Source organism: Rhinatrema bivittatum, chromosome 6 (genome assembly GCF_901001135.1).
Source record: "Rhinatrema bivittatum chromosome 6, aRhiBiv1.1, whole genome shotgun sequence".
Taxonomy (NCBI): domain Eukaryota; kingdom Metazoa; phylum Chordata; class Amphibia; order Gymnophiona; family Rhinatrematidae; genus Rhinatrema; species Rhinatrema bivittatum.
The window spans coordinates 72465881-72484431 of NC_042620.1; the positions used below are offsets into that span (position 1 = coordinate 72465881).

At 42.0% G+C, this 18551-nt stretch overlaps 1 protein-coding gene across 1 annotated transcript in view; it reads left to right on the forward strand.

Moving 5' to 3' along the window:
- KIF5C (kinesin family member 5C) overlaps positions 1-18551 on the forward strand; it is a 269359-nt gene that overhangs the window by 156691 nt on the left and 94117 nt on the right. Inside the window, exons 9-11 of the mRNA XM_029605443.1 lie at positions 245-349; positions 2960-3108; positions 16453-16601. Coding sequence (XP_029461303.1) covers positions 245-349; positions 2960-3108; positions 16453-16601 — 403 coding nt within the window. The remainder of the gene's footprint in view (positions 1-244; positions 350-2959; positions 3109-16452; positions 16602-18551) is intronic.

Genomic DNA, 18551 nt, shown 5'->3' on the forward strand with positions numbered 1-18551 from the left:
TTGGCAAGTTAAATACATGCAGAATATCAAAGGAGAGAGAGACACCTGCTTCCCCCTAAAATAAACCCCATTGTCCCTCTGGACATAAATTAGCTATTACTAGGGTCAAATGCAAATTATTTTGCTTTTGTGTAATACCCCTGAAGCTGCTCGTCTTGATTTATTATCTTTACCTGGGTTGTAAATATGCTCGTGAAGGCTTTTGATGGCGGTTACTCTGACCAATTTCCTCTGATCTGTGTAGGTCAGCAAAACCGGAGCAGAAGGAGCTGTGCTTGATGAAGCTAAAAATATTAACAAGTCTTTGTCTGCTTTGGGGAATGTCATTTCTGCATTGGCAGAGGGAACAGTAAGTGGCATTTTGCTTTCCTGTTTATTTATGTTTGTAGTCCCCTTTTGGGGCATATAATACGGTAGAGGTTCTTGCTTTGGAGCGAAGTACCAGCCTCTGTGGATTCAAACATAAAACTGTGGTCGAGCAGACGCTGAAGGGGACCTGGCCCAGAGGCTAGGGCTGGGTGTCTCATGCTGGACAGGGAATGTACCACAATCAAAACCATTTTTCTCCTCTGTGACCCATCCGACTGCTCTCCAACTTATTCCATGATCCCACTCTGTAGGCTTTTCACTTCAAGGTATCTTCAACCAAGAAAACTTTTATTTTCCATTCAGAGGTTTCCAGCAGTCACAAAACAAAATCTTAAAACTGGAATCACTTATTTCACTGGAGTTCACAGATTCCAAAGAGCACTGAGTCGTCGGCAACATCGACTACAACAGAACACACTTCCTCTATTACTCATCTGTACAGAATTGTGAAATTTCTTTTCTCTAACATAAGAGGCTAAAAAGTATTCCTTCTTCTTAAGAAGAGAGAGTAATCAGTACTCGCACATCCTCAGACTGCTCGTCTCCTGGTTAGGAAGCTGGGGGTCTACTAACCTAGCTGTCCGTGCTTTCTCCTAGGTGACTCGGTGGCACTGACCCAGTTTAATCTGGTCATCTTGTAGCCATGGCCTTTGCTGGCTAGTGGACTGCAAGGATGAGCGAGAAGCTCCCTATCCTGGAATTAGGAGTGTGCATCCTCCAAAATGTCATTTAGGGGTTGGTTTGTTTGGGGTTTTTTTCCTTTTATTGGATATTTTTCTCCCACGTATCATTTCATTTAATGTTTATTTTGTTTCCATTTCTTTGCAGAAACAAAATAAACATACCCCCGCCAAAAAACCACGAAATAGGGCTTCCCCCAGGCCCTCTCACCCACCCCAAATAGTCCTAGGGCCAGGAACCACCCTGGCTTCTTTAGACCATCTACAGGGGTCAAGCGGGACAGGAAGGATGCCCGCTTGCCCACATGAAAAAGGCTCATGGCCGGTCAGCCCTTAGATTGGCGCCATAGTGTGGTCAAAATGGCACCGGCCAGGCTGGCGCAATAGTGTGTCGTTAAAATGGGGCCGGCTGGCGAGCCGTGACATCAAAAAGGCATTGGCTGGCCCAGTGCCATAGAGTGACATCAAATTGATCCTTCTCAGGGCTGGCTGGCACCATTTACTTGTGCAGCTGTACAAGAAAATGGCACTGGCTGGCCCTGAAAAGGTGCCGTTTTGATGTTGCACTATGGTGCCAGGCCAGTTGATGCCATTTTGACATCACACTATGGTATCAATCTTAGGGCTGACTGGCCCTGGAGCCTTTCATGCAGATGACCTCGAGGCACATGGGCATCACTCCTACTCCTCTGGACCCCTGTGAATAAAATAAAAAACGTTCCATTGGTTTTCTTCCATTTTGTTTTGAAAACATCTTGAAACAAATAGGAAATGCTGACATTTCCTGTTTTGTTTCAAATGAATGCACATTTATTTATTTATTTATTTATTTTTAATTTTTATATACCGGAATTCCTGTATACAATACAAATCAGTCCGGTTTACATGGAACGAAAAGCTTGCCCTGGTCTGGGAGGTCCGACCGGGGTTTTTTCTTTTTAACAAGGAACTATGAACAATGACAATAAACCATTAAACAATGACAATAAACCATTAAACATTTTCATAAATTAAATTAAAACGATTAGCAGGATAAACATTGCATATTAACTGTAAGACAAAATATTCTAACATTTCTACATATCGAGACATTTCTACTATTCTGTACTAAAGACTAGTCAGACTCCTATTCCCACTCTGAATGCCACCTTATATTGTACCCTAGGAGAATGCCCCAGTGTTTCTTCCTTAAAACAGTCTCTTAAGGAATGTTGCCAGTCCTTTCTATAAATCCTACCCATATTGACACAGTATCGCAACCCCCAATGTAGAGATTAAGTGATACCCCTTAACATCGTTCCAAGAACACTCCCGTTACAAAGACCTACTTTAAGGTCCCCATCACATGTTTTTAATTGTAGTTTTCTCTTATGAGCAGTAGAATGCTGAACTGCTTTGTCAGGAGGTTTGGTAGTAATTGCAAAGTGATAGTGGCTTGCATAAAACTTTTTACCTGAGATTCCACTTGGTTATATTTATTATATGTATTGGTTGCCAATGTATGGCAGCACTGTAAGACAAAACTGGGAAGCATTATCTTCCCATCCAAATAGGGAACTTAAAAATACCGTAATAAAAACCAGACAGAAAAGTACTTACTAGTAAAAGGAAACATTATTGGAATAATGTCCAAATATTGCTCGTGGTCTTGACAAGAAGACACACATTCAAACTGATAGAAATACAATATATACCCCGTTGCTTAAAAGTGAGTTCTTCAAAGGCAGACCTCTGACACTCACTGGAATACAGTAATAAATCAAGAAAGAGATGTGTGAGGTACTCAGAGGCTGTGATGTGAGCTAGCGCCTGTCCCCCAACCTTACCACTTGCTCTTGTCTACCTATTTTCTAATGGCGTGAGGGTTAATGAAATGCTTTGTACCATTCACTTATTTTTATTTTGATTAGAAAACACACGTGCCATATCGAGACAGTAAAATGACTCGAATCCTTCAAGACTCTCTTGGTGGGAACTGTAGAACGACTATTGTTATCTGCTGTTCTCCTTCCGTCTTCAATGAAGCAGAGACCAAGTCAACCCTCATGTTTGGACAGCGGTAAGACAATGGCGCTCAGATTGGAGTGTACTTTTGTATGTTTAAAGTTGCTAGAAATGAAGCATGAGTTTTCCAACAAAGCTACCCTAAGACAAACTCCTGAAATACAATTAGGTTTGAACTGTGTATTAAATATTGAACCATTTGCTATTAATGAGCTAATGCGTATTTTGCACAGATTATAGATTATGTTAAAGGCATTGGCTAGTTGCACCGTGTCTTGTGAGGTAGTCACGCACAAGCTGTGTGTGTCATAACTAAACCTGGAGGGATGATAAAAGGTCTTTCTTCAGAGTTAGAGCTGATCGCCTGTCCATAATCAACAATACTTGTGGCTTCAGTAGACCTCATTTTAGTGTCAAAGCTGTGGGACTTTTATCAAGAAACTGTTTTGGATATCAGCCTCCGGGTGGGTTTGTAGGGGGAAAGGCAGTCTTTAAGATAGTTAGGGCCTAGGGCTTTTTAGGCTTTGAAGGCAATGCATATGGCTTTGAATTGGACCTGGTACTGGACAGGAAGCCAGTGAAGGTCCTGGAGAACTGGGGTGAAGTCCCTGTAGCTGGGTCCAGATAACATCTGGGTGGAGTTCTGCACTAGGAGTAGTAGGCGATACAGAGGTTTTTGTGGGAGACCCACATTTATAGTGTTTTGCGATAATCCAGTTGGGACAGAACAAAAGAATAGTTTAGGGTGGCCAGGTGGCTTATATGGTTTTATCTGCTTGAGTTGCCTGAGGTGGAAGAGGGCATTCTTAGCCACTGAGGTGCTATGCAAATTCATGTATAGTTTATTTTCTGTTTGTTTTTAAAATTATATCTGTTTTGATGTTATCCACCCAGCACGCCTGATATGATATAGGCAGAATAAAAATGTAATAAATACTAAATGCAATCTTTCAGTGCTCTTTCAGTGCATAACCATTTACAGGACAATTATCAAATCTTTTAATGCAGATAAACAGCTGAAAATTGCCATCCCCCCTTCACTACAGGTGAAAGTATCTGTGGCAAAAAAATGGGTGGGGTTAGGACAAGGGAGGAAAAAGACACATGGGGGCTTTCATTTAGTACTTTCTGCATGTACATTTGCACCTGCTTCAGAGGAGGTGTCAATGTATGTGAACATAAGAACATAAGAAAATGCCATACTGGGTCAGACCAAGGGTCCATCAAGCCCAGCATCCTGTTTCCAACAGTGGCCAATCCAGGCCATAAGAACCTGGCAAGTACCCAAAAACTAAGTCTATTCCATGTAACCATTGCTAATGGCAGTGGCTATTCTCTAAGTGAACTTAATAGCAGGTAATGGACTTCTCCTCCAAGAACTTATCCAATCCTTTTTTAAACACAGCTATACTAACTGCACGAACCACATTCTCTGGCAACAAATTCCAGAGTTTAATTGTGCGTTGAGTAAAAAAGAACTTTCTCCGATTAGTTTTAAATGTGCCCCATGCTAACTTCATGGAGTGTCCCCTAGTCTTTCTACTATCCGAAAGAGTAAATAACCGATTCACATCTACCTGTTCTAGACCTCTCATGATTTTAAACACCTCTATCATATCCCCCCTCAGTCGTCTCTTCTCCAAGCTGAAAAGTCCTAACCTCTTTAGTCTTTCCTCATAGGGGAGTTGTTCCATTCCCCTTATCATTTTGGTAGCCCTTCTCTGTACCTTCTCCATCGCAATTATATCTTTTTTGAGATGCGGCGACCAGAATTGTACACAGTATTCAAGGTGCGGTCTCACCATGGAGCGATACAGAGGCATTATGACATTTTCCGTTTTATTCATCATTCCTTTTCTAATAATTCCCAACATTCTGTTTGCTTTTTTGACTGCCGCAGCACACTGAACCGACGATTTCAATGTGTTATCCACTATGACACCTAGATCTCTTTCTTGGGTTGTAGCACCTAATATGGAACCCAACATCGTGTAATTATAGTATGGGTTATTTTTCCCTATATGCATCACCTTGCACTTATCCACATTAAATTTCATCTGCCATTTGGATGCCCAATTTTCCAGTCTCACAAGGTCTTCCTGCAATTTATCACAATCTGCTTGTGATTTAACTACTCTGAACAATTTTGTGTCATCTGCAAATTTGATTATCTCACTCGTCGTATTTCTTTCCAGATCATTTATAAATATATTGAACAGTAAGGGTCCCAATACAGATCCCTGAGGCACTCCACTGTTCACTCCCTTCCACTGAGAAAATTGCCCATTTAATCCTACTCTCTGTTTCCTGTCTTTTAGCCAGTTTGCAATCCACGAAAGGACATCGCCACCTATCCCATGACTTTTTACTTTTCCTAGAAGCCTCTCATGAGGAACTTTGTCAAACGCCTTCTGAAAATCCAAGTATACTATATCTACCGGTTCACCTTTATCCACATGTTTATTAACTCCTTCAAAAAAAGTGAAACAGATTTGTGAGGCAAGACTTGCCCTGGGTAAAGCCATGCTGACTTTGTTCCATTAAACCATGTCTTTCTATATGTTCTGTGATTTTGATGTTTAGAACACTTTCCACTATTTTTCCTGGCACTGAAGTCAGGCTAACCGGTCTGTAGTTTCCCGGAGCGCCCCTGGAGCCCTTTTTAAATATTGGGGTTACATTTGCTATCCTCCAGTCTTCAGGTACAATGGATGATTTTAATGATAAGTTACAAATTTTTACTAATAGGTCTGAAATTTCATTTTTTAGTTCCTTCAGAACTCTGGGGTGTATACCATCCGGTCCAGGTGATTTACTACTCTTCAGTTTGTCAATCAGGCCTACCACATCTTCTAGGTTCACCGTGATTTGATTCAGTCCATCTGAATTATTACCCATGAAAACCTTCTCCATTACAGGTACCTCCCCAACATCCTCTTCAGTAAACACCGAAGCAAAGAAATCATTTAATCTTTCCACGATGGCCTTATCTTCTCTAAGTGCCCCTTTAACCCCTCGATCATCTAACGGTCCAACTGACTCCCTCACAGGCTTTCTGCTTCGGATATATTTAAGAAAGTTTTTACTGTGAGTTTTTGCCTCTACAGCCAACTTCTTTTCAAATTCTCTCTTAGCCTGTCTTATCAATGTCTTACATTTAACTTGCCAATGTTTATGCTTTATCCTATTTTCTTCTGTTGGATCCTTCTTCCAATTTTTGAATGAAGATCTTTTGGCTAAAATAGCTTCTTTCACCTCCCCTTTTAACCATGCCGGTAATCGTTTTGCCTTCTTTCCACCTTTCTTAATGTGTGGAATACATCTGGACTGTGCTTCTAGAATGGTATTTTTTAACAATGACCATGCCTCTTGGACATTTTTTACTTTTGTAGCTGCTCCTTTCAGTTTTTTTCTAACAATTTTTCTCATTTTATCAAAGTTTCCCTTTTGAAAGTTTAGCACGAGAGCCTTGGATTTGCACACTGTTCCTTTTCCAGTCATTAAATCAAATTTGATCATATTATGATCACTATTGCCAAGCGGCCCCACCACCGTTACCTCTCTCACCAAGTCCTGTGCTCCACTGAGAATTAGATCTAAAATTGCTCCCTCTCTCGTCGGTTCCTGAACCAATTGCTCCATAAAGCTATCATTTATTCCATCCAGGAACGTTATCTCTCTAGCGTGACCCGATGATACATTTACCCAGTCTATATTGGGGTAATTGAAGTCTCCCATTATTACTGCACTACCAATTTGGTTAGCTTCCCTAATTTCTCTTAGCATTTCACTGTCCATCTCACCATCTTGACCAGGTGAACGGTAGTATACCCCTATCACTGTAGTCTTCCCTGATACACAAGGGATTTCTACCCATAAAGATTCAATTTTGTATTTAGTCCCATGCAGGATGTTTATCCTGTTGGACTCTATGCCATCCCGGACATAAAGCGCCACACCTCCTCCCGACTGCTCCTCTCTGTCATTGCGATATAATTTGTACCCCGGTATAGCACTGTCCCATTGGTTATCCTCTTTCCACCATGTCTCTGAGATGCCAATTAAGTCTATGTCATCATTTACTGCTATACATTCTAATTCTCCCATCTTTCTTCTTAGACTTCTGGCATTAGCATACAAACATTTCAAAGTTTGTTTTTTGTTTGTATTTTTATTCTGCTTTTTAATTGATAGGGATAAGTTAGAATTTTTTAGCTCAGGTGAGTTTTTAGTTACAGGCACTTGGACTACTTTTCTAATTATTGGAACCTCACAGTCGGGATGCCCTAATTCTAATGCATCATTAGTATCCTTTAAAGATACATCTCTCCGAACCATGCGCTGCTGAGCGACTGTCGGCTTTCCCCTTTGTTCTAGTTTAAAAGCTGCTCTATCTCCTTTTTAAAGGTTAGCGCCAGCAGTCTGGTTCCACCCTGGTTAAGGTGGAGCCCATCCCTTCGGAAGAGACTCCCCCTTCCCCAAAAGGTTCCCCAGTTCCTAACAAAACTGAATCCCTCTTCCTTGCACCATCGTCTCATCCACGCATTGAGACTCCGGAGCTCTGCCTGCCTCTGGTGACCTGCGCGTGGAACAGGGAGCATTTCAGAGAATGCTACCCTGGAGGTTCTGGATTTAATCTTTCTACCTAAGAGCCTAAATTTGGCTTCCAGAACCTCCCTCCCACATTTTCCTATGTCGTTGGTGCCCACGTGTACCACAACAGCCGGCTCCTCCCCAGCACTGTCTAAAATCCTATCTAGGTGACGCGTGAGGTCCGCCACCTTCGCACCAGGTAGGCATGTTACCAGGCGATCCTCACGCCCACCCGCCACCCAGCTATCTACATTCCTAATAATCGAATCACCAACTATGACGGCCGACCTAACCCTTCCCTCCTGGGCAGTAGGCCTTGGGGAGATATCCTCAGTGCGAAAGGACAATGCATCACCTAGAGAGCAGGTCCTTGCTACAGGATCCTTTCCTGCTACACCTGGTTGGTGCTCTCCCATTATGAGACCACCTTCCTCCAAGGCAGCACCAGGGCTGCCAGTCTGAAGTTGGGACTGGACTACTATGTCCCTGAAGGTCTCATCTATATACCTCTCTGTCTCCCTCAGCTCCTCCAGGTCTGTGGTATACTAATTACCCGCTGTGTGCAATCGGGCTGATTTTTCACAGGGAAACTCTCCAAGGGGTTTCCCTTTTAAACATTAGCTTGCATACCTTTTGTGGCAATTCTGAAAATTGACCTATTAATGTTCGAAGTAATTATAAAGTAAAACAAAATTGTATTTAAGCGCTGTATTATAATCTAGAATGGCGAGAGTTGGTGGTGGAGAGAAGAGTAATAGAAAGGAGGAAAGAGTGAAATGCCCTGAGGAAGTGATGATGGTGATCTGTGCATTGCCCTCATGGAGGTGCACTATTATCTATTGGTCTATATATTTTAGAATATATTTAGCAGTCCAAAGGTTATTTTTTCTTTCTTTTTACTTACTGCAGTAAACTTCTTTATTTATGCTCTGTCATCACCATTGCAAATTTTAAGTAGATAATCTTCTGGTTTTGGTAATAGTTAATTTAATACTGGAGGACATGATAGACAGCAAAAAAGAGAGAGGAAAAGCAGAGCACATTTTGGGGTGAGAAGATATTTAAAAAAATTAGATTAAGAACTAGAAACATAGATAAACTAAAGAGGAAAGCTGAAGAAAAGAGAGAACCAGTGTAGCATGGTTGCCAACCTTCAGGCAGCATTTGATGACAATGAATCATGCAAAAGCCTGTTTCTTGGATCCTTTCTCAAGTCGTCTTTACTTTCAGAATGGATCCCACTTTAATTGCTTGGCATCGCATATCCCCCATCGACAGTGGTACCAAGAATTTCTCCCTCAGCATTGGGATAGAGGGTTTGGAGGAAGTTAGACTGATAACTTTTAGTTGAACTTGGGTAAAACAGCTGCAAGTCATTTTTTTTTTCTTAAATCTAATGAATTAGTTGTGAAAGGCGAGGCCTCTGACTTTCCCTTTTATGTCTGTTGTGTGACTTACAAGTTAAGTCAGTCCGGTTTATTTTGTTTTACTCCCTTGGTTACTGTTGATGGATGTGCCCTGTCCTGACATGCTGGGAGGCTCTTGCTCGAGTGCTAACCTCAGTAGGCTCCGAAAATGTTTCGTGATTGACATTATCGCTGTTGCCCTTATACTTATAGGGTGGGATGATGAGGGTCATGTGGTATAAGTCCATTACCATTATTTACAAAACCATACATCAACACTCTCAGCTCAACCTTCAAATTCCTCTCAAAATATTTACTTCAAATAGACCAATCAGAGAGTCCTACAAAGAATCCTTACAAATACCACATTCCAAAACTATGTGACACATAACAGCCAGAGACAGGGCTTTCTCCACCGCAGGACCATCACTGTGGAACTCCATCCCACCAGATTTGCGACAGGAACCCTGCCTCCCCACTTTCAGGAAAAGACTCAAAACATGGCTTTTTATGAAAGCATTTCCTGACCTAAACTGAACCTTAATCAGTCTTTGACTAATCACTCTGACTTTACCTTAACATAGAAATTAACTCCACAGCATTAGGGCAATTCGTTATTACCTCAAATGCATTGATATGCATATATGTATCATATGTATCTAGTTAAAAACCCCAGCTTCTTTTCTCTGTTCCAAGTTATTACTACCCTGTTTTATTGTAACTGCAACCCTTAAATTTCACTTGTATATTGTTACTATTACTACTACCTTTTTTAATTTTTGTTATTTATTGTTATTTATGACCTCTTGTTACCTCTTCACTTGTTAATTGTAAACCGACATGATGCGATACCCATCGCGAATGCCGGTATAGAAAAACTTAAAATAAATAAATAAATAAATAAATAAGTAACTTCAGCTTGAGTTCAGAGCAAGGGTGATATGTGAGAGCGAATATGTATTTAAATTCTGTCCAGCAAAGTGAAATGACATTGAAGTAAATCATGTTTTGTATAGAAGGATTGGTAGAATATTTGCCACTTGGGAAGACCAAAGACAATTGAGAAAAGATTTTCCCTGTCTTGGGCCTTTGAGAAAATTTATAGAACACCTAGTCATGACTGAAATGTTTATTCATTGCCTTTGATTAGTAATGTACTATTCTGGTGATTAGAAGCTGAACTGTACAGTATGTGGTCAGTGTAATGCTTTATTTAGAAGAATCTGTTTTTGTATTGGTTATTTACATCCCAAAGAAATAATAGAGACCGAGTCCTTGTTCTTAAGGCAAATCAACCAAGAAACTACCTGACTCAGCGAGTTTAACTAATGAGGTTTGTGATTGCTGTGACATGAATATTGAATGCAAGGAGTCAGAGAATGTTTCGGTTCTGAATGTGCACACTTAGAAGAAACGAGATCGCCCATGCTTACTACAGAAATTGGTTGTTCAAAGTGTCAAGTAGGTTTCTAGCAATAGGAAACACTTAAAATTCCCAGTGTGTCCGAGGCAATTGATATAGGCCCCAAAGATGAATGTGTCAGTTGACCAAGCTGTGCGATCGCAGGCGCTCTGCGGACACTTGGAAGTCATTGCTGCATTATGCCCCAAAACTCTTTTGCAACGCAGAAAGGTTAGGTATAGCCATTTGTTTGAAAAGATGCACACGTGCTGCTCAAATGTTTGTTTCTGAAAGTGAATTTAATTGGTAATTGGCAGTAAATAATATATCGATGCTGTTTTTGCATGCATGTAAAGGTGGCCAGGAAGTGTTGAAAAGCGGAGTATAAATAAAATAGATACTGAATAAACTGAATATTTTAAATCGTTATCCCTACTTACAAGTTGTACTGTTGAGTTGCTTACTAACCGCTAGAATACATGTGAAGCAGATCCAATTGCTAAGGTTACTATGCTAGTGGAAGTCTGGGTAGAAGAGCAATTACCTACGCAGACATAGCCCCAGTATTTGTTCTTGTTTACAGAGCATTGGGTACTTGGTGGAATTTTGCTTTGCATAATAGATTTGAGCCCCTTCCGAATCCTGCAGATATTGTCCCTGATGCTTGCAGGCAGAGGGGATGGAGGCAGATCTGTTTCCCATGATACTAATCAGTGTTTGAAAAATCTACTTGCCCACTTCAGGCAAGTGGATATTTTGTGCAGGCGAGACAAGTTGTCTTTGGCCCTGATAAGGGCTTGGGAGAACACAGAGTTGCTGCAGGAGGAGAAGAGTGTGAGAGGGTTGAGGGAAGAGAGGAGGAGAAAATAGTGAGGGCAAGGAGAGTACTTGGAAGAGGTGGTGTGTGGAGGCGATGAGAGAGCTGCATGGGGTGAGGTGGCAGTGTGTGCATTATCAGGGACAAAGTGCATTCACCATGTACATCTATGACCCACCCCTTCAAAACAAATTATTTGGGGGGGAGGGGGATGGATGGCAGGTGTACGTAAGTGCATTTTATCCTTAGTAAGTCCTGGAGGAATTTTTTAAAACCCTAGTCTCAATGATGACATATAAACAAGATGCATAGGTTAAAAACATGCATTAAAAATATCTGAATTTGAAATGGTACATTTTATGCATTGCATTTTTCTTACAGAGGCAAACAAAGCAAGAGATGCTTTAAGCTATAGAAAGAAAGAAGAAAAGAAATGTTTCTTTAGATTTGCTTCATTTGTTTAACATAATGATTGACAGGACCATAGTTATTTTCTACGGTAAACTGATCAAACGAGGATGGCTTTCTGATTTCTGTTATGCTTGAGTTCACAGTGAATGCCATTTGTACCCATTTTACATATATGAGCTTGAGATGATAATGCCTTGCAGTGATTCATAGATCTACTGCTACTAGATAACTCTGCCTATATATAAATGGCATGCATATTAAACCATAAACAAAGATTGGAGACCAGGTTCTGCATTTATTAAACCACCAAAATATAGAAATAGTGCAGAATAAGGTAAGAGTCCACACAATAGTTTCAATATACTCTTGTAAAGGTTTTACTCTTACCTTATTCTGCACTGTTGCATGGATATTAAAAACCATTTGTCTATCCACCGGACAGAATTTCTTGTCCTCCCTTAACCTTAATGACAACGTTTTTGTCAAGAGCAATCCATGAAAATTTCATTTCACTGATGAAGATAAGCTGATTTTTCAGATATTAATCTTTGGGATAAATTAAGAACATATTTGCTTAGAAAATATATCTGGGGGCTGGCTCAGTGGCAAGCTCTGTCCACTGCCAAGCAGAGGTCCTTGGCTCATTAGTCTGCTCCCCAGGTCGCCTGGGGCTGGCGATGCATTTGTTTGAAACAAATGGGGAATCTGTACCGAAAATGTCCGTTTTCAGTTTGGTTTGTTTCAAAAGAAACAAATGACTGGTGCCTCTGAAAAACAGTGACATTGCTGGGAGTTTTGTTTTGTTTATGCAATTAGTGCTGCCATGAAAAATCCAAAATAAAAAAAAATAAAAAGAAATTGGCTGAAAAACAGGACAAAAACAAATGAACCAAAAATTGTTTGTTTGTTTGCAAACCCCTATGCCGCAGAAGCAGCATTCACGGTATCTGAGAGTACTCGGGTACCGTGAATTTCCCTTAACCCGGCAAGGCGTCTGGGAAACTGATAAGCATGGGGGTAACCTGCACAGTGCAGGAGATACTGGCATAAACTTGCTGGGCAGACTGGGTGGATCATTTGGACCTTTCCTGCCGTCATTTCTGTGTTTCTCTCTTTCATTTCACAAACGTGATATCTAGTAGCCATGTTTATGGTGCACAAGGGCATGGTTCCAGAATCAGCCCTGGTCACTGCAATGACAGGATTAGGTGAGGAGGGGTGAGATGGGGAGGAGGAAATCTCCTGGGAGTTTCAAATGAAAGCTGCTTCTGCTGGATCTCATCTTAAGTTCTATTTGAGCTGAAAGTTCAAAGGGACAGAAGGAAACCGGGGAAGAAGACAGAAAATGTTTGGTTTTGGAGTTTTCATGGTTTTTGCTTTCATATTTCAAAACAAGCAGGTTTTCTATCCATACAAAAAGTATGTTTACCTTTTGAAAACTTACTTGCGGGCCCCACTGTTAGCCCGGGTTTGGCCGCACGTTTTCGACGCACTAGCTTTACCCCTTATACAGTAAGAGGTAATAGCGCATTGAGAACCCCTTATACAGTAAAGGGGTAATAGCGCGTCGAAAACGTGCGGTCAACCCCCCCCAAAACTAATAGCGCCCACCATATGCAAATGCATGTTGATGGCCCTATTAGTTATTCCCGCGCGATCCAGAAAGCAAAATGTGCAGCAAAGCCGCACATTTTACTTTCAAAAATTAAGGCCTGCCCAAAGGCAGGCCTTAATTTCGGCCAGCACCGGGGAAGTGTACGGAAAAGCAGAAAAAACTGCTTTTCTGTACATCCTCTGACTTAATATCATAGCGATATTAAGTTGGAGGCCCCAAAGATTAAAAAAAAATCAAAAATTTAAAAAAAAAAAGTAATTTAAAATCGGCCCGCGGGTCGGAAGACGGACGCTCAATTATGCCGGCATCTGTTTTCCAAACCCGTGGCTGTCAGTGGGTTTGAGAACCGAAGGCGGCAAAATTGAGCGTCGGCTGTCAAACCCGCTGACGGCCGCCGCTCCTGTCAAAAAGGAGGCGCTAGGGATGCGCTAGTGTCTGTAGCTCCTCTTTTTACCATGGGTCCTAATTTGCATAGGCCACCCTCCTGAATCGCGCGCCCAGGAGAGTCACCTGTGCACTAGCCGGGAGAGCGGGCGCTCGCCGGCTCTCCCGCGTGTTTTTCTGTATCGGCCTGTTACTGGGGGAGGGGGTGGTAGGGAGCAAGCCATGATGGAGCACAGAACACGTCCCACCTAAGCAGCGTTTCCGAGCAGCACGAATGCAGTGATACTTTTGTTATGTCTTTTGAATTATCTTCACAAATATGAACTTACAGCATGCGTAACGAGCTGCACTGTACAATTCTCATTCAGCTTCCCCCTCAAGTGAGTTTGAAATGCATTCCAGTCGAGCTTTCAAACACATTGTAAATGGCAGGAAGCTCGAGTGGAAAACAGTTCGGGTTCATTTGAGAGAGTGTTGAGCGAGGAGTGCACCGTGCCAACCAAAACCAATTTAAGAGATCCAAGACTGCAGTTTTCTTCGCTAATGCCCAAATTTTAAAAGCCTGGCATGTGCAAAAATCGGGGGATACGCGTGTGGTTGGGCCTTGCGTGCGCTGAGCGCATTTTGAAAACGGCCCGGCCACGCATGTATCTCTCGACACACGCAGACGTGCCGGGCTCGCTCAAAGAGGCGGGGTTTGGGCAGGGTGGGACAGCTGCCATTAGGCCCTGTCCCGGGGAAGCGCGCACCGGCCAAAATAACAAAAAAAAAAAAAAGTTAGGGACAGGGGTTTTAGGGGTCGGGGAGGAGAGGGGAAAAGGGAGGCAGAGTAGGAAGTGGTATAGGGAAGTTCCCTTCCTAGTCCGCTCCCGCCGCATGTTGTCCTTTAACATTCTTCTCCCCCCCCCCGTGTGCGGAGGACACCACCTGCCTGCACATACATGTGTGGATAGTAGAAAGACTAGGGGGCACTCCATGAAGTTAGCATGGGGCACATTTAAAACTAATCGGAGAAAGTTCTTTTTTACTCAGTGCACAATTAAACTCTGGAATTTGTTGCCAGAGGATGTGGTTAGTGCAGTTAGTGTAGCTGTGTTTAAAAAAGGATTGGATAAGTTCTTGGAGGAGAAGTCCATCACCTGCTATTAAGTTCACTTAGAGAATAGCCACTGCCATTAGCAATGGTAACATGGAATAGACTTAGTTTTTGGGTACTTGCCAGGTTCTTATGGCCTGGATTGGCCACTGTTGGAAACAGGATGCTGGACTTGATGGACCCTTGGTCTGACCCAGTATGGCATGCTCTTATGTTCTTATGGATGCTAAAATCTGCTGTGCATGTATGTACGGATATTGTATTTTATAACGCGCCTGCCCATGGACGGCACACTTTAAAAAAAAAAAAACCAAAAACAAAACAAACAAAAAAAAACAACCTACCCCCTAAGAACCTGAGTGAATTATTTTATTTGGGTATTTACTGCCATTGTATCTGGGCTTACTCTGCTAAAATCTAGGGACAATCTGGGACAATCTACGTATTTATAGAGCACGGAGCCCTGATTTTTGCAGGCAGTACTTGTTCAATGTGTTTGTATTTGGCACTTTGACACGTTATAAAAATATATTCCACATGTAATTAGGATTAGCCATAAGGGAGGGGGGAGGTTTAACTTCAGAAATCAGTCTGTAATGGTGCGTAAAACTGATGATTATTTTTTTTAAAGCAAAGACACAGAATAGGGTAAAGCTCTGATTAAATTAAACCCTATGTAGGAATAAAAGAGTGTGCATTATTTGGATAAATGTAGTATGGTGCCTTAGAATTCACACTTTTCATAACATGGCCACTGTTCTACACTTAAGGCCAGAGGTGCTGCTTTTATGTAACTGCAGTCTGGCTATATGAGAAGTGAGGCCATAAAGACCACCACATGCCCATAGCGGCGCGATTTGTGTTTGTCCCTTTTTGTTCAAGTTCATGCATGGGTGGGTTTGTCATTCCCATCTTTCTTGGCACAATTACGAGTAAGGAAGAGATGAAACCAGGTAGGAGCGATAAAACAGAGGCCTCTCCCAAAGTCCATCTCTGTGCTCTTTGCTTGGTCTGTCTACTTTTGTTTTAAAATTGTATCATGTAAAATGAATCAATTACGACTTCCAGTGGGCCTTAAACAGAATCCATTTAACAACTGTGATCCATATGGAGTATTTGCAATGATACAGTATTTGGTACAGTTATCAACAGCATATATGGTAATATATTCTTTAGTAGCCTTAGGGGACAGAAATCTTGCATCTATTTCTTAGTAGTCTGAATCCTCTGGGCTTTTCAATTAGACCTACAGAATTGTTTAGTACTGACTGAAACAAAGCTACATTGGCTCAGTTGCATTTTGTATAGAAATAGAACAAATTGCACTATTTCTGTAGAAAATGTCTGAGTCAATATGTACTGTCTGCGCGCGTGTGTGTGGTGAGGGCAGGGGATATCTAGATTACATTGCTTATGCTGAAACCAAAAATCACAAAGCCATTGTACCTGGTCTAGAGTTACAGTAATGCAGAATTTTTCAGGAAGGCAAGCAGTTTGCTTACTGTAAATGTAAAACTCACTGCATTGAGAGGTTATTTTTTTCTGCCTCTATTTCCAGACCTGGAATGGTCAACCTAACAGGGTCCTTTAAGTGTATTCGTTAAAGCCCTGCAAAAGCAACTTCTAAAATGCAGTTGGTTCATTCCTTTAATGCTTGTTATCTTCCAACATCCAGAGCCAAGACTATTAAGAACACGGTGTCTGTGAACCTTGAGCTGACAGCTGAAGAATGGAAGAAAAAATATGAGAAGGAGAAAGACAAAAATAAATCTCTTAAGAATGTTATCCAGCATCTGGAGATGGAGCTGAACAGGTGGAGAAATGGTAAGAGTCGACTCTATTGTAGAAGATAAAAGCTGAAAAATAATGTAACTGCAGATCTTAAAGAAACGATGCTTCGTTTTTTCCTCAAACTAGAACATCCCTGTGTCTGCACTGAACTTTTTGTCCAGCGGGCCCTGTGAAAGAGTTTGCAGCTGTAACTCCACCATGTGAGGACAGGCAACTTCTATTTTCCAGTACACTAAGTCTTGGTCCTGCTGATGATCCGCTATAGAGTTTCTGAGATCTCTGTCCTCTGGTAGAGACCAGTGCTAGTGAGATGTGCCCAGTGTGACATCGGTCAATCACTGAGGCCTTTAGTACCAGATAGGTCTGAATCACCAGCTTCTGAATCTGTTGCTAAGAATAGCCAGGAATGTGTGTCTGAAGCTTTTGGTTTCAACTCCTCGTTCTACATAGGCAAGCTTAGAATTCTTGTGCACAGGAAAAATCATTAGAAGCCTTATTACAAGCCTTGCACCTAGTTTTCATATGGATGCTGTCGCTTGTTTGACAACATGTGATGATGGCTCCAGAGTAGCACTGTAGAAATAAATAGTAGTAGTAAAAGAGGACCATGTTCGCTTTAATGGCACTTGGTGTATGTGTAAGAGGACGAGGACCATCTTCCCTAGAGTAGAGGGAATGGGTTGGCGGTAAGTGATGAGAAAAATGGGGTAGAAAGAAGAGAGAGATAAGAAAAGGCAATGCAAAAATAATTAGAGGCAGGAAAAGAGGCTGTACAGGAGGTCGGGTACTGGGCCTTGCTTCCAGCACCAAGGCCCAGTACCTGATATACAACACAGTACTTAAAGCTTTTTCCCCCTCCTGTCCAGATCTTATCTCGCTTCAGTTGTATAAAATGAGGTGTCTGCTCCAGCTAGCCTGCTGGTGGCAGAGGGGGCAAACGGCAGCTAGGAAGAGGATCTCCTGCCACGTGCTGGCTGGCTTTACTGCTCCTTCCTTCCCTACCACCTCGCTTGGTCATGGCATAGGAAGAGGAAGACAATGCCTCTCCATGCTCCACTGCCATGGGAAGCAATCACAGCAGGAGCTTTCAGCTGCCCCCCTGTCCCTCTTTCAAAGGGGGCCCCTCTCCCCCTCAAGTATCCATCATGGGCGGGAGCTGTTGGCTCCACTCTCGCAGTCCTTCCTGGGTTTGCCGCGCTGGCAGCAGTGCCCAGTTCTTCCAGCCTGCTGAGTGGCAGGGCATGGGCTCTGAACATGCTGATGTCTGTGCCTGGCCAGCAGCAGCACTGGGAAATGAATCGCACATCTGAGGGCTGGATGCGGCTGTGGATTTTTCTCTAATGTGAGTACAAGAAGTACTTATGAGTCTGGTGTCGTATCAGTGAGGACTTTCCTGTAGCAGGAAATGAAAGGAACAGTAAAATTTAGAGTAAATGAACCAGGAACGCTACAAAGGTTTGCAAGCATATTTTAAATCTGATGTTTACTTGGTTAAATATGCATGTACTTTATTTATTTATTTATTTAAAGCTTTTTTATACAGAGGTTCAGGTAACAGAGTTACTAATCACTTCGGTTTACATTTCAAACATCAAACAATTGACACGAAATATGTCTTACAATGAACAAGGTAGAAAACAACTTGGAAAACAAAATAACAAGGTAGAACAAAGTGTAACAAGGTGGGGGAGTTGGTCTAGTGTGGCCTAAAGCCAACTAGAATGGGGAGGGAAGACTAAGACTACTTTCAAAGTAGATTATAATCAGCACATTGTACCATAATGTAAGCTGGCTGAGTGCCCAGCCATTAGTTGGCAAGTTTTGTGAATTTCAGGAGGCAGATACATCTGAGGGACACACTCAGGACCTGTCATAACGAGAGGAGTTTGGTAGAGGTGGCAGCTAAGCCACAACAGTTGTAAACTGGAAATCGTTAGTGTGGGAGCATGCTCTATCTTGGTTAAAGGTTTAATAGTTGACCTA